The sequence below is a fragment of the Leuciscus leuciscus genome, assembly GCF_965113295.1.
Source record: "Leuciscus leuciscus genome assembly, chromosome: 3".
Classification (NCBI taxonomy): Eukaryota; Metazoa; Chordata; class Actinopteri; order Cypriniformes; family Leuciscidae; genus Leuciscus; species Leuciscus leuciscus.
The window spans coordinates 438,343-453,462 of record NC_138727.1 but is presented as its reverse complement, the minus strand read 5'-3'; the positions used below and the strand labels follow the sequence as shown (position 1 = coordinate 453,462).

Genomic DNA, 15,120 nt, shown 5'->3' with positions numbered 1-15,120 from the left:
CAAAAAATGTGTGTCATCCATCATTCAAACAAAAGAGTCACAGAAAACCACGACTGTAATATGAAAAGCCTTTAGTTCAATATATCAATATAGAGTTTGCATCAAATGTCGTGTTGTTGAAGCTTCTCTCTGTGATTCACAAGAGCTTCGGTTCGAAAGAACAAATCAAATCACATGTGGGTGATTCTTCAGTGATGGCGCGTTCTCTCATTCACTTTAATGAAGTCATTTAAGTAAGAAATCTGACTTTTTCATTCAGTTTGCACAAGCTTCCGTGATGTTTAGCTTCTTTGGCACATCATGTTTGGTCACTATTCAGCGTCTTCGTGAGATAATACAGAGTTGAGTTGTTGACATGGACTAAGTCTTGTCAGATATATTAATGAATCTTTGTTTGTGTCTCGATCTCTTTATCAGCTCGTCTGAGGCTCAGAGATGATGATGGAGTGTGAAACCGGTAAGAGAACAAAAACGCGATCTAAGAACGGTCTGCCAGCGTTCACAACTTCACATTAATTCATGAAAACGTTATTTCTGAATGTTTTCAGAACGTGCAGTTTTTAAATGTTCTGAACACACACACACACACGTTGTTTTTATAGGTTATGTGAACGTTAAGAGAATATTCCATTGTATCATTCTTCAAACACTATGAGAATGTTACTTTTGAATGTTGTCTGAACGTTCTGAAACTAGTAACATTTAAAAAACGTCAGACGAACATCCAGCTAAAATGTTTCAGAAAAACGTTCCATGAACGATATATGAATATGTTTTGTGTGCTAATGCTTTCAGAACATTTTTAAAGACAAGGACCCGTATTCATAAAAAATCTTAATGCAAAGAGAAGCTCCTAGTGACAACATTCTAAGACAATTCTTAGAAATTATTCTCGTTTCCTCTTGAAATTAAATAAAAATCCTAGTAAAGAAAAAAGTCATTCAGAAAGCATCTTAACCCTTGAAAGAGGTCTTAAGGTCAGAATTGTTAGGAGTACGGACGAGGACTTATAAGAGGCTGAAGAGTCTCTTTAGCAGAGGAGATCATGGCAGAAAGATGAAGAGAAAGAAGAAATGTGTTGCAGACAATGGATGACAGTGAGTTAATAAGACGCTATAGATTAGATCATGTTTAGTGACCGATCTTATTAAAGACACGCTAATATCTCCGACACAGCACAGAAATTAATGTAATCACTACATTAAGATTTTTGGCAACTGGGAAAATGCAACAATTTGGGTCTGTCACAGCCTTCTGTAAGCAGATCACACACACAATTACAGCACTTCCAGAACCTCTTATTGTGTCGCAGTTCATTTAGTTTCCGCTGGACATTCCCACCTTACAGGCTCAAAAAACTGCATTTATGAATATAGCAGGCTTCCCTGGTGCGCACAAGCAGGGATGAACCGTTAATAATGTGCGCTATAAGCTCCCACGTCTGCTTCTTGCCCCGTGCTGTGACTCCCGGCCCGGATCTTCCTTTAAGGATGGCCTTGTGTTCATCCGCTAACTGGGAGCACTGGTCCTCTGTCCAGTCGTGCTTTCTCGTCCTTCTTGTTTTTGATTCCATGTTTGCTACATTAAAACCAACATTCAAACCACCACTTAAATAGACAGCAATCAGTGTACTTGGAAAGAGTGGATCATTCTAAGCCAATCAAATACCTTATAGGAAATTAACAGCATGGTAAATAAAAAAAAAAGGATTTATATACACAAGTAAAATAGGAAAAATTACACATGTAATTTCAAAGTGATAGCTTAGAATAAACCCTATACTTAAAATCACTCCTTTTTTCCCCTTCTTGGACAACCAACCAATCACAGTCTTCAAAAGATTGTGTCACACGTAGAAACGGGGTCATCCCCGCCTCCTCACTAAGATGAAAGTTTTTGTCTTTTCCTTGCTAAGAGTTGCTCTCAGATCGGTCCTGAATCGCTCTTAAGCTAAGACTTAAGCTAAGTTTTTAAGCTAAATTAGGAGTTTTCTGAGAGGATTCTTAGAAGCTTTAAGAATACGGGCCCAGGTGACTCTGAGTGAACATTCTATTGAATGTTACTAACCCTAACATTGAGAGAACGTTCCCTATTGGCTGGGTTTTGATGATCGTGTGTTTCAGAGCGAGCGAAGACCTTCTGGGAGGAAGTGGATGTTGATGAAATGTTTGATGATCTGATCGAGATTCTTTCACATTTACGAGACGTGATTAGAGACAACACCGCAACAGACAGAGGTACACTCACTCACTCACTAACTCACAAACACTCACTCACTCACTCACACACTCACAAACACACTCACAAACACACTCACTCTCTCACAAATACTCACAAACACACTCACTCACTAACTCACTCACTAACTCATACTCACTCACTAACTCACAAACACACACTCACTCACTCACACAGACACACTCACTAACTCACAAACACTCACACACTAACTCACTCACTCACTCAATCACTCACTAACTCACAAACACACACTCACAAACACTCACTCACTCACTCACTAACTCACAAACACTCACACACTAACTCACTCACAAACACTCACTCACTCAATCACTCACTAACTCACAAACACTCACTCGCTCACAAACACTTTCTCACTAACTCACAAACACACACTAACTCGCTCACAAACACTCACTCACTAACTCACAAACACTCACACACTAACTCACAAACACTCACTCACAAACACACTCACTCACACACACTCACAAACACACTCACTAACTCACAAACACTCACTCACTAACTCACAAACACTCTCACAAACACACTCACACACTAACTCAAAAACACTCACTCACTCACAAACACTCACTCACTCACTCACTCACTCACAAACACACTCACATACACACTCACTCACTCACTCACTCACTCACAAAAACACACTCTCACACACACTCACTAACTCACTCACAAACACACGCACTCACTCACTCACTAACTCACAAACACACTCACTCACAAACACTGAAACTCACTCACTAACTCACAAACACACTCACAAACACTGAAACTCACTCACAAACACACTCACTCACTCACTCACTCACAAACACACTCACTCACTCACAAACACACTCACTCACTAACTCACAAACACTCACACACTCTCACTCACTCACTCACTCACTCACTCACTCACAAACTCACTCACTCACTCTCTCACAATTACACTCACTTACTCACTCACAAACACACTCACTCACTCACTCACTCACTCACTCACTCACAAACACACTCTCTCACTCACTCACTCTCTCACAATTACACTCACAAACACATTCACTAACTCACAAACACTGAAACTCACTCACAAACACACTCACTAACTCACAAACACACTCACTCACTCACTCACTCACAAACACACTCACTCACTAACTCACAAACACACTCACTCACTCACTCACTCTCTCACAATTACACTCACTCACTCACTCACACACACACACACACACACACACACACACACACACACACACACACACACACACACACACACACACACACTCTCTCACTCACTCACTCTCTCACAATTACACTCACTTACTCACTCACTCACAAACACACTCACTCACTCACTCACTCACTCACAAACACACTCACTAACTCACAAACACACTCACTCACTCACTCACAAACACACTCACTCACTCACTCACAAACTCACTCACTCACTCACTCACTCACTCACACTCACTCACAAACACTAACTCACTCACTAACTCACAAACACTCAGACACTCACTCACAAACAAACACACTCACTCACTAACTCACAAACACTCACTCACACACTCACAAACACACTCACTCACTCACTCACTCTCTCTCTCACAAATACTCACACACTCACTAACTCACAAACACTCACTCACTCACTCACTCACTAACTCACAACACTCACTCACTAACTCACAAACACTCACTCACTCACTCACTAACTCACAACACTCACTCACTAACTCACAAACACTCACTCACTCAGTCACTCACAAACACTCACTCACACACTCACAAACTCACTCACTCTCTCACAAATACTCACTCACAAACACAAACACACACACTCACTCACTCACTCACAAACAAACACACTCACTCACTCACTCACTCACTCACTCACAAACACACACACTCACTCACTCACTCACAAACACACACACTCACTCACTCACTCACTCACAAACACACACACTCACTCACTCACTCACAAACACACACACTCACTCACTCACTCACAAACACACTCACTCACTCACTCACTCACAAACACACACACTCACTCACTCACTCACAAACACACACACTCACTCACTCACTCACTCACACACACTCACTCACTCACTCACTCACTCACTCACAAACACACACACTCACTAACTCACAAACACACTCACTCACTCACTCACAAACACACTCACTCACTCACAAACACACTCACTCACTCACTCACTCACAAACACACACACACACTCACTCACTAACTCACAAACACTCACACACTCACTCACTCTCTCACAAACACACTCACTCACTAACTCACAAACACTCACAAACACACTCACTCACTCACTCACTCACTCACTCACTCACTCACTCACTCACTCTCTCACAAATACTCACTCACAAACTCACTCACTCACTCACTCACTCACTCACTCACTCACTCACTCACTCACTCACTAACTCACTAACTCACAAACACTCACACTCACTCTCTCACACACACTCACAAACTCACTCACAAACTCACTCACAAACACACTCACTAACTCACTCACTCACTCCTAGAGCTTAAATCAGGCCCAAAAAATCAAGCCCGACCCAACCCGAGCCCGAGCACGTTGTGTCCGAGCCCGGCCCGACCCGACACGTTTACTGTAATTATGAGCTCGAGCCCGATTTAAACCCGACCATTTTTAATATGTGGGCCGTTATAACTAGGGGCGGCGCCAGAATTTTTTTTAAGCAGGTGCTGCTGTGCTCATTTAGGCTACAGGGGGGAGCTGCGCAGTTATATATATTATATAAATACTTTTTAATAAATGAGCAAAAATTGGCCATTCAATTATTTTAATTATCACAATTAAAGTTTTAATTTTATTAAATTGAACAAGCACAACATTCAGCATTCAATCAAATATTCTTAAAGATTTATTATTATTAATAATGTTACTTCAACATATTGTTATTTCAACATAATATGTGTGAGCAACAAGCAAGATGTGCATTTGTAAATTCGGTGACGAGTTTCAAATGGTGTGACCGCGGCGCTGGCGACTTCATGTCATGATTATAATGTCTGCTATATTGCTTTTTATGTATTAAATCCAGGCAATATGTTGATGAAAAATGTATTAAAATTAAGATACAATTTAAACTAAACGAAATTCACTTTAAAGAAAAGCTTTCTTCAAAACAAAACTTAACAAACTTGAAACTATGTGCTTATTTAATGGCTAAAACACGTAGGCTACTACAGACTCTTTTTGTACAAATTGCAGCACATTCATTTAATTCTGAATTTTGCACATGTAAGTTGAAAGGCATTTGTTTGTGCATAGTAAAACATATCTGTAACATTTATCAAGTTCATGTGCGTGCAATTATCTTAATGAATAGACCTAATGCGACAAGGAAGAAGCATGCAAACTGCGTTGTTTGTTTATTCAGAAATAGTTGAATGGATCGGAAAAGTAACAAAAGCGGATATTGAGGCCTGAGGCTGACTACTATAATAATTTATGTCATGGCAAGACTGCTTGTCTGTTCATCGTCGAAGTCCCCGTTTTTTTTGTTTTTTTTTGCTGTCATAGGCGAGCAGCGTGCGCATTCAATGCACGAGACAAAGCCAACACATTATGTTGTCACTCCCCACGACTAGTTTAAAATGTGTCCATACCTCCGATTTTCCTCCAAACTTGCTCAAAGTTAATTCTCCTGTTTTTTTCTTTTTTTTCTTTGCTTCTTCAAGACCCATGTCGCACTTAGAATAGCAACTTAGAATAGCAACAGAATAGCCTACAGCACCACAGCAGGTGTGATGCGTCACGCGTGCGAGACTGCGAGTGCGAGTGGACGAGACGCTGCGCATGACACGTGACGTGCTTTATCAAGGGCCCGACCCGACCCGACCCGGCCCGAGGACAGTGGCGGGAAATATCGACCAGGCCCGCGGGTCGGGTCGAGTCCGGGCTCGGGCTCGGGCTCGGGCAGAGAATTAAAGCTCTACTCACTCCCTCACAAACTCTCACTCCACTCACTCACTCACTCACTCACTCACTCACTCACACACTCACAAACTCTCTCACTCTCTCACACACACACTCACACATACACACTCTCACACACACTCTTGTATTGTGATGTTTCAGAGTACGTTCAGGCCATGAAGATCATTCTAGAGTCGAAGCTGATCGTCCTCCGGAACGAAGCCATCGAAGAGGTTCTGATTGATGAAGGTTTGTCCCGATCAATACCGTGTCTCATATCCCACATCACCTGAATGTGTGTCACGAGAGTGTGTGTCACCTGAGTGTGTGTGTCTCTGCTGTTTCAGATATCCTGACGGTGACCGTATCAGAGTCTCAGTGTTCTCCGGAGACCTCGAGGAACGAGACGGAGGACGCACTGATGAAGGACGGCTCACGGTTTGTCATCATCATCATCATCACTGTCAGATTTATACAGTGTTGGGCAAACTCATTACAAGTAACTTGAGTTATGTAATCAGATTACTTTTTCAAGTAACTAGTAAAGTAACGCATTACTTTTTCAATTTACAACAAAATATCTAAGTTACTTTTTTCAAATAAGTAACACTAGTTACTTTTTCACATTTATTGACTGACAGCTCTCCTGTCCACATGTTGAGAGAAATAAAGTGAAGAGGTGTACTCTACTGTACTCTACTGTACTGCACTCTATTGTACTCTACCCTTACTGTACTCTACTGTACTCTACTGTGCTGTACTCTACCTCTACTGTACACTACTGTGCTGTACTCTACCTCTACGGTACTCTACCTCTACTGTACACTACTGTGCTTTACTCTACCTCTACTGTACACTACTGTGCTGTACTCTACCTCTACGGTACTGTACTGTACTCTACCTCTACTGTGCTGTTCTCTACCTCTACGGTACTGTACTGTACTCTACCTCTACTGTGCTGTTCTCTACCTCTACGGTACTCTACCTCTACTGTACACTACTGTGCTGTACTCTACCTCTACGGTACTGTACTCTACTGTACTCTACCTCTACTGTGCTGTACTCTACCTCTACGGTACTCTACCTCTACTGTACACTACTGTGCTTTACTCTACCTCTACTGTACACTACTGTGCTGTACTCTACCTCTACGGTACTGTACTGTACTCTACCTCTACTGTGCTGTACTCTACCTCTACTGTACACTACTGTGCTGTACTCTACCTCTACGGTACTCTACCTCTACTGTACACTACTGTACTCTACTGTACTCTACTGTACTCTACCTCTACTGTGCTGTACTCTACCTCTACGGTACTCTACCTCTACTGTACACTACTGTGCTTTACTCTACCTCTACTGTACACTACTGTGCTGTACTCTACCTCTACTGCACTCTACTGTACACTACTGTACTCTACCGTCTACCTCTACTGTACTCTACATTACACTACCGCTACTGTACTCTACCTCTACTGTACTCTACTGTACACTACTGTACTCTACCTCTACTGTACTCTACCTTACATTACCTCTACTGTACTCTACCTCTGTTGTACTCTACTGTACTCTACCTCTACTGTACTGTACTCTACTTCTACTGTACTCTATTTATTCTACCTCTACTGTACACTGCTGCACTCTACCTAAACTGTACTCTACTGTACTCTACCTCTACTGTACAGGAGTAAATATGCATTTCCTTCAGCCTGAGGCTTATTTCACTTTTTTGTGTGAAAAGGCCTTAACATATGCCAAAAAAAAAACTTTTTTAATTGTTATTAAAAAACAAAATCGCAAGCCCAGGCCAGATGAGAAAAAGTACTGCAAATGTAATGTAACACATTACTTTTCATAAAAAGTAAGTAAGTAGCGCTGTAGTAGTTACTTTTTTTAGGAGTAACGCAATATTGTAATGCATTACTTTTAAAAGTAACTTTCCCCAACACTGGATTTATCCTCTCAGGCTCTTTTCTATTAATAGAATACTAGATTGTATGTAAGCAACACTGAATAAAAAATTGAGTGTGAGTCTTATTTTCTCATTGATGATCTTGCGCTCTCACTCAGACTCTCCAGAGACGTGGAGTCGGGCTCGGACTACAGTCAGATGTCCTCCGCCAGCAGGACCGGCCCGGATCTCCCGCTGCTTCTGTCTCCTCTGAGCTTGTGTTCTGAAGAGCCCCGGTCTCCGGTTTCGCTCGTGTACCAGCCTCACGACTGCAGCCCGGTGTGTGCGCCGGCGCTTCCCGCTCACGCCGACCGGTTCCTGGGACACAACCCGCTGCGGGTGCCCATGTTGTACCAGTTCCAGCGCCACTGCGCGCGGGTCCAGGCTGAGCCGGACGAGTGTGAGGACGCAGACGTGCTTTATAAAGCGCCGTGTGGGCGGAGCCTGCGCTCGATTGACGAAGTGTTTCAGTTCCTGTGTGAGTCCGACACTCTGGGCGTGTTGCAGCCAAGCAACTTCAGCTTTAATGCGCAGATCGTTCCCGAAAATCATGCGCCAGTTCCCGCCTCTCCGGCTCTCCTGTTCGAGCGGGACCTCAGCCGCGGGATCGAGCCGGTTCCCGTGCCTCTGTTTAACGATGTGGACGGGACACGGGTGAAGGAGTTTCGCTACCGTAAGGAACGCTGGCCTCACGGATGCTTCCTCAGCGCGGAGCCGTTCTTCTCAGCGTGCTGTGACTGCACTGACGTCTGCACAGATGCTGAAACCTGTGCTTGTGTTCGGCTGACGGCCAGAGGAGGCGCTCAAGCTTACTCACATCAGAGACTGAGCCAGCCTGTGCGGGCAGGGTGAGTCCGGGGGGTTGGGTTGGGTTGGGTTAACAGATGACTTTGGTTGACCCGGAGACGCTCATGCTTACGCCAGAGACTGAGCCAGCCTGTGCAGGCAGGGTGAGGTGGAAGGACTGGGCTGAACGTTTTGTTTTGTTTTGTTTTGTTTTGTTTTGTTTTGTTTTGTTTTGTTTTGTTTTGTTTTGTTTTGTTTTGTTGGGTTGAGTTGAGTTAGATTAACAGATGAGTTGGGTTGAGTTAAGTTGGGTAAAGTTGAGCTGAGTTGTTTGGTTTGGTTAGGTTGAGTTGAGTTAAGAGATGAGTTGGGTTGAGCCGGAGGAGACGCTCAAGCTTACGGACACCAGAGTAGAGGTCGACCGATATGGTTTTTTTCAGGCCGATGCCGATGCCGATCTTTTGAAATCCGTGTCGGCCGATGGCCGATAAATGCTGCCGATTTATTTTGGCCGATTATGTGCTTGTTTTTAACCTCTATTTGAAAGATAAAATGTAACACAAATAATTACTTAAGATAGACAAAATTTCTCAACAAAAAACATTTATTGAACACTTTACCAATCTGCACTTGTACAAAAGACAAAAATAACTTGAGATATGTTTGGTAATTGTACCTGAATGAATTGAAAATTAATTTGCTACTAATTTCAGATTAATATATTTGTTTTCCTTAACATTTTAATTAACAGTAACTTAAACACTTTGCAGTTTGAATGATGTCCTGATAAACAAAATGACGGGAGTATGTTTTTATGTTTCCACTGTTCGATCGCGCCCGCGCCTCACACACACACACGCGCGCGTTTGCACACAAATATAAGTAAACACTTTGCGACTTTAAACACACGCGACTTTTCGATCTCGATCGCGCCCCTCTCTCTCTCTCACACACACACACAACATATTCCCATAGACAGTATGCATATTCCAGCATTGCAATCTTTACATCGCAGCCGGAGCTAAAGCGGAGCTACAGATTAGGCGTCCCTAAAGAACTCGCGTATCTAACAGTAGTTCCGCATAACTTTGCACGCGACTTTTATTTATTTTTATAGCGTGTATTCTCCGTGGAAATATATACACCGAACCGTGACGCCTGTACCGTTTCGGTTCAATACGAATACGTGTACCGTTCCACCCCTAGTCTACAGTGAAATACAGTCCCACATTACACTACTGTTTGGCCAACATTTTAACCGTGTTTAATCCAGCTAACGTTACTAGCTAACGGAATGCTAAAGTTAACTGCTGACTAGTCAAGTGCAGCGAAGCGATGTTTCTGTTATTCTAACGTCCGTTTTCAGAGCATCCAAGAGAAGCACAGACATAACAGTAGCACTGATATGAAGCACAGAAATGCGCGTTGATATTCGGTCCGGTAAATAACGGTCGTTAAGGCACCAGTGCCGTATTAGCACCGGGTCTGTCTGTAGCTACCCAACCCTAGCGACAACGACGCTAGCAAAGCAAAGCCAGTCCTTCACTAGCATATAGTTGGTCTCTTTTTTTATTACTTATTTCTCTGCATTGAGTGACAACCCTCTCAAATATAAGACACACAAACAGAACAAATAAAAGTCTCAGATTCACTGTCTGTAAATTCTTGCTTACTTATTGTGACGATAGCAACCCTTCTGCTGTGCTAATGCAACCTCAACTACGCTATCAATTTCAAAGTAGCCGAACGTCATGTCGCCTATTCATGTTTTTTCTCTAAGTTGGCAGTAACATATCAAAAGTTTTTAATTAAATATAAAAGAGTGTTCTCCATGGAACTTAGCTCCTTCCTTAAGCACTGGATGAGGTCTGCTCACTCTGCTGGAGAATGACTCTAGGCGCAGCGTGCGTCGAACGCGCGTTCCACAACAACAACAACACTAGGCTGCCCACAGATGCGCCTGCCTAATAATCGGCTTGATACACTTGGATATTGGCCGATGCCGATTATGTTAAAAATGCAAAAAATCGGCCGATTAATCGGCCGGCCGATGAATCGGTCGACCTCTACACCAGAGACTGAGCCAGCCTGTGCGGGATGGGTGAGGTGGAGGGGCTGGGCTGAACGTTTTGTTTTTGTTTTTGTTTTGTTTTGTTTTGTTGGGTTGAGTTAGGTTAACAGATGAGTTGGGTTGAGTTAGGTTGGGTAAAGTTGAGCTGAGTTGTTTGGTTTGGTTGGGTTGAGTTAAGAGATGAGATGAGTTGGATTGGGTTTTGTTGGGTTGGGTTGAGTTAAGAGATGAGTTGGGTTGAGTTGGGTTGAGTTGGGTTGGGTTGAGTTAAGAGATGAGTTGGGTTTTGTTGGGTTGGGTTGAGTTAAGAGATGAGATGAGTTGGCTTGGGTTGAGTTGGGTTTTGTTGGGTTGGGTTGAGTTAAGAGATGAGATGAGTTGGCTTGGGTTGAGTTGGGTTGAGTTTAGAGATGAGTTGGGTTGAGCCGGAAGAGACGCTCAAGCTTACAGACACCAGAGACTGAGCCAGCCTGTGGGGGCAAGGTGAGCAGAGGGGCTGCACTGAGTTGAGTTAGGTTAACAGATGAGTTGAGTTGAGTTGAGTTAAGAGATAAGTTGAACTGAGTTGAGTCATGTTAGGGTGGGTTGGGTGAAGTTGGGTTGAGTTAGGTTGTGTTTTGTTGGGTTAAGTTGGGTTGAGTTAAGAGATGAGATGAGATGAGGCCTCGCTCACGCTTACAGACACCAGAGACTAAGCCAGCCTGTGGGTGTTGTGTTGTGTTGTGTTGAGTTGAGTTGAGTTGAGTTGTGTTGTGCAGGTTGTTTGAGTGCGGCCCGTGGTGCGGCTGCCAGAAGAGCCGGTGCCAGAACCGTGTGGTGCAGAAGGGTCTGCGTGTGCGACTGCAGGTGTTCAGGACACTGGGCCGGGGCTGGGCCGTACGCTGCCGGGACGACCTCGACAAGGGCACCTTCATCTGCATCTATGCAGGTGCACACACACACAAACACACAAACACACACTCAACTAAAACTCTAACCATACATTTGTTTTTCATTTACTTGGAAAAAATAAACATTAAAACATTTTTTTAAAAAGAAGACATTTCTCATTTTCGGATATATGAAAGAAATGTCTTATACCGTGTCCTAACTAGATAAGAGATTCCAGCGACTCTCCACACCACTGTTATTTTAGTGTCATTGAAAAACTGTTATAGGTTTTATTTATATTTTAGGTTATTCTTTTTTTTTATATATCCATTGTTTCATTTTAATTTTAGTTAAAGTTTTAGTGATTTTGTTGTGTGTTTTTGACATTTTTATTAGTCTTTTTTTAAATATGTAAAATTTGAACTAAAATCTAATGGATATCAATAAAAACGTTTTGTAGTTCAGTAGTCAACATCTGAAGTGGATCAAAACCTTTCATCAAAGTTATACATGAATTTTGAACAATCCCCGTTCTTGTCTTAGGACGACTTTGATTAACTTTTTTGATCCACTTCAAACATTGACGACTGTATATCAGTGCTACTGAGCATCAGTGTGTTACTCTCTTTAGCGTGTGTGTTGATACGGTGTGTGTTGTCCAGGTGTGGTCCTCCGACTGGAGTCGAGCGCCGAGGAGCCACCGGATCTCAGCCGAGAGCCGCCCGTGTCTGATGACGAGGTGGAGGTGGTGGAGGAGTGGACTCTTCCCTCGGGCCCGAAGGAGACGCTGGACTGCTCTCCGCCACTGCATGTCCCAGTGATCCAGAGACCCGCCGATCAGCTCCCGGTCAGTGCCGATCAGCTCCCGGTCAGTGCCGATCAGATCATATCATCAGTATAACAATGGAAATTAATTCCATGTTATCTTATAATATTACCAAGTGGCAGCATATATATTGAAAATAGCAGAGGGCCTAACACAGATCCTTGAGGCACTCCATAATTTACTGACATTATCTTAGATTGTTCCTCATTTAAGTTCACAAAATGGTAACGGTCTGATAGATCCGATCTAAACCACCGTAATGCCTGTCTTAATATGTGTTTCTTCAGTCCAATGAACTGCCATCAGTGTAAATGTTTCCCTGTTTCAGGAGCAGGAGCGGAGTGTCTCGTCGCTGGACGGCAGTGAGACAGGTACAGTATGAGCTCGTTCAACACATGCACTGCATTCAGAGCGGCTTCGGGACGGTGTGTGTGCGTGTGTGTGTGTGTGTAGAGCATGAGGTCTCGAGGAAGAAGCCCAGATTAACGCTCCCCGATTCGAACGGACACGAGATCATGTCACACAAGCATCAGGACAAAGCCTATTACCTGGATGCCTCTAAAGAAGGAAACGTGGCCCGATTCATCAACGTACGTCACCAGCTTCTCATTACGACAGAGAAGAACTTTTTCATTATGAGATTCAAAAATCCAAATTATGAGATGAAAAGTTGAAATTCACTTTGTAATCATTTTTAATTTGTCATAATATAGATTTTTACTGTCATAATTTACCATTTTTACTCAATCATGACATTTTATGACATGATTTTTTTTATGTGATAACTTTTACTGTTTGTCGTCAATTTGACTTTGTCATAATTTAATTTACTCACAATTTAATTTAGTCATAATTTCGACTGTTTGTCATGTTGACTTTTAATCATAATTGAATTTAGTCATCATTCCGACTTGTCATAATTGCTTTTTTATGTGATAATTTTTACTGTCATTATTTTGACTTGTAAATTTTTTGTCAATTTAATTGTCCATTTTTTGCATAATTTCTTAGTATGTCATAATTTCAACTTTTTGTCATACTTGATTTTTTTTGTCAATTCTGACTCATCGTTTTGACTTTTTAGCAATAATTTTTTTATAATTTAATTGTTTTAATTTCAACTTTTTATGCCATAATTATATAGTTTTTGTCACCATTTAGAGTTTAATTTAGTCATAATTTAACTTAATTTAGTCATCATTTCTACTGTCATAGTTTTGACTTATTCTTATGATTTACAAATGCATGATTTCTTATGTGGCTGAAATGGGCTTCCATCATAAGAACTAGAGCTAATTAAAGTATCAGTGATGGGCCGCATATTGAATCCGTCATCTTTGAGTATATTCTCTTGCTGAACAGCTTGAGAAGTGATGAAAGTGTAGTAATGATTGACAGTAATGCGAGTTCTTCTCCTGCAGCACAGCTGTGAGCCCAACCTCTTCATCCAGAACGTCTTCGTCGACACACACCACCCACAGTTCCCTCTCATCGCCTTCTTCACTAACAGGTGACAATCATCAGTCATGCTTGAGATTATTACGTTCAGCATCAGTCGAGTCATCATTTCTACAGCGCTTTATACAGCAGAAACCGTCTCACAGTGATAGACAGGAAAATAACTTCATCAGATTCAGCGTAAGGACAGTAGTGACGTATGTGTGACGCAAGGAAAGAAACGTGACTGTGTTTGTTTGTGTGATTTCTCAGGTCAGTTAAAGCTGGAACTGAACTGACCTGGAACTACTCGTACACACCGGGCAGTGACCCGGATCATGAGGTGAGCTGTCGCTGTGGCAACACCAGCTGTCAATCACTCGTCATCTGACACTCTCTCATCAACTTTTGCATTTCCTGAACCAAACCGGATGTTGCTGTGCTTCTATGAGCTGTTTTTATGCAGCAGCCGGAGCTCAAATAAAGTTGAGTCGAGCAAAACTCCGTCTTGTTTTCTCTTATTTTAAAACATCCTGAACTACTGATTCAGCCGAAGCTTGTACACAAATGAAGAACATCACAAGCAAATCACCAATACAGGTGTAAACAGACAACACTGAAATAACTAGAGTAGTCTGGATCAGTGGCGAGTTCAACAGAAGTTCAACACAAACATGCTCTTTTGAAGGTTTCATGAGGTCAGTGAATCAGACCTGAGGCCACAAGCATGAAAGGACCTGAAAACCACAGACATGAAACACAGACAGTTTTGATCTCATCTGACACTTTAAGTTACAGCACTTTATACAGTGCAGATTGAGTCCAAACAGCTTCACAGGAATAAACAGAATCAACTGTGCACTTCAAATATTAAACTATTGAATCTGATTTAGAGTCATAATTCAGATCAGTGTTGATTCAGGGCCTGTCCACACGG

At 42.3% G+C, this 15,120-nt stretch overlaps 1 protein-coding gene and 1 long non-coding RNA gene across 6 annotated transcripts; both read left to right on the top strand.

Moving 5' to 3' along the window:
* The first annotated feature begins 115 nt into the window (after window positions 1–115).
* setdb2 (SET domain bifurcated histone lysine methyltransferase 2) lies at window positions 116–14,684 on the top strand. Of its 5 annotated transcripts, none has more exons than XR_014204323.1 (12): window positions 116–233; window positions 418–457; window positions 2,124–2,237; window positions 6,405–6,491; window positions 6,590–6,680; window positions 8,313–9,041; window positions 11,809–11,978; window positions 12,583–12,815; window positions 13,081–13,117; window positions 13,200–13,336; window positions 14,173–14,256; window positions 14,457–14,490. XR_014204323.1 is itself a non-coding variant. In XM_082163823.1 (12 exons), exons 2-12 carry the CDS (start codon window positions 436–438, stop codon window positions 14,572–14,574), a joined length of 1,806 nt encoding a protein of 601 aa, XP_082019949.1. In that variant the 5' UTR covers window positions 116–233; window positions 418–435; the 3' UTR covers window positions 14,575–14,684. The 5 variants fall into 5 exon arrangements, 4 of the variants coding, with proteins under 4 accessions (XP_082019949.1, XP_082019947.1, XP_082019950.1 ...); XM_082163823.1 differs by having other exon boundaries at window positions 12,583–12,788; window positions 13,075–13,117; window positions 14,168–14,256; window positions 14,457–14,684; XM_082163821.1 differs by having other exon boundaries at window positions 14,168–14,256; window positions 14,457–14,684.
* LOC309494564 lies at window positions 9,049–11,649 on the top strand. The gene is made up of 3 exons (XR_014204366.1): window positions 9,049–9,203; window positions 9,259–9,395; window positions 11,067–11,649. It is a non-coding gene; the product is annotated as an uncharacterized lncRNA (long non-coding RNA).
* Window positions 14,685–15,120: the final 436 nt, after the last annotated feature.

Coding starts and splice junctions, on each gene's coding strand:
- setdb2 (XM_082163821.1), top strand. CDS start 436: ATGATGATGGAGTGTGAAACCG. Junction 2,238..6,404: donor CAACACCGCAACAGACAGAG/GTACACTCACTC, acceptor GTGATGTTTCAG/AGTACGTTCAGGCCATGAAG. Junction 9,042..11,808: donor AGCCAGCCTGTGCGGGCAGG/GTGAGTCCGGGG, acceptor TGTGTTGTGCAG/GTTGTTTGAGTGCGGCCCGT.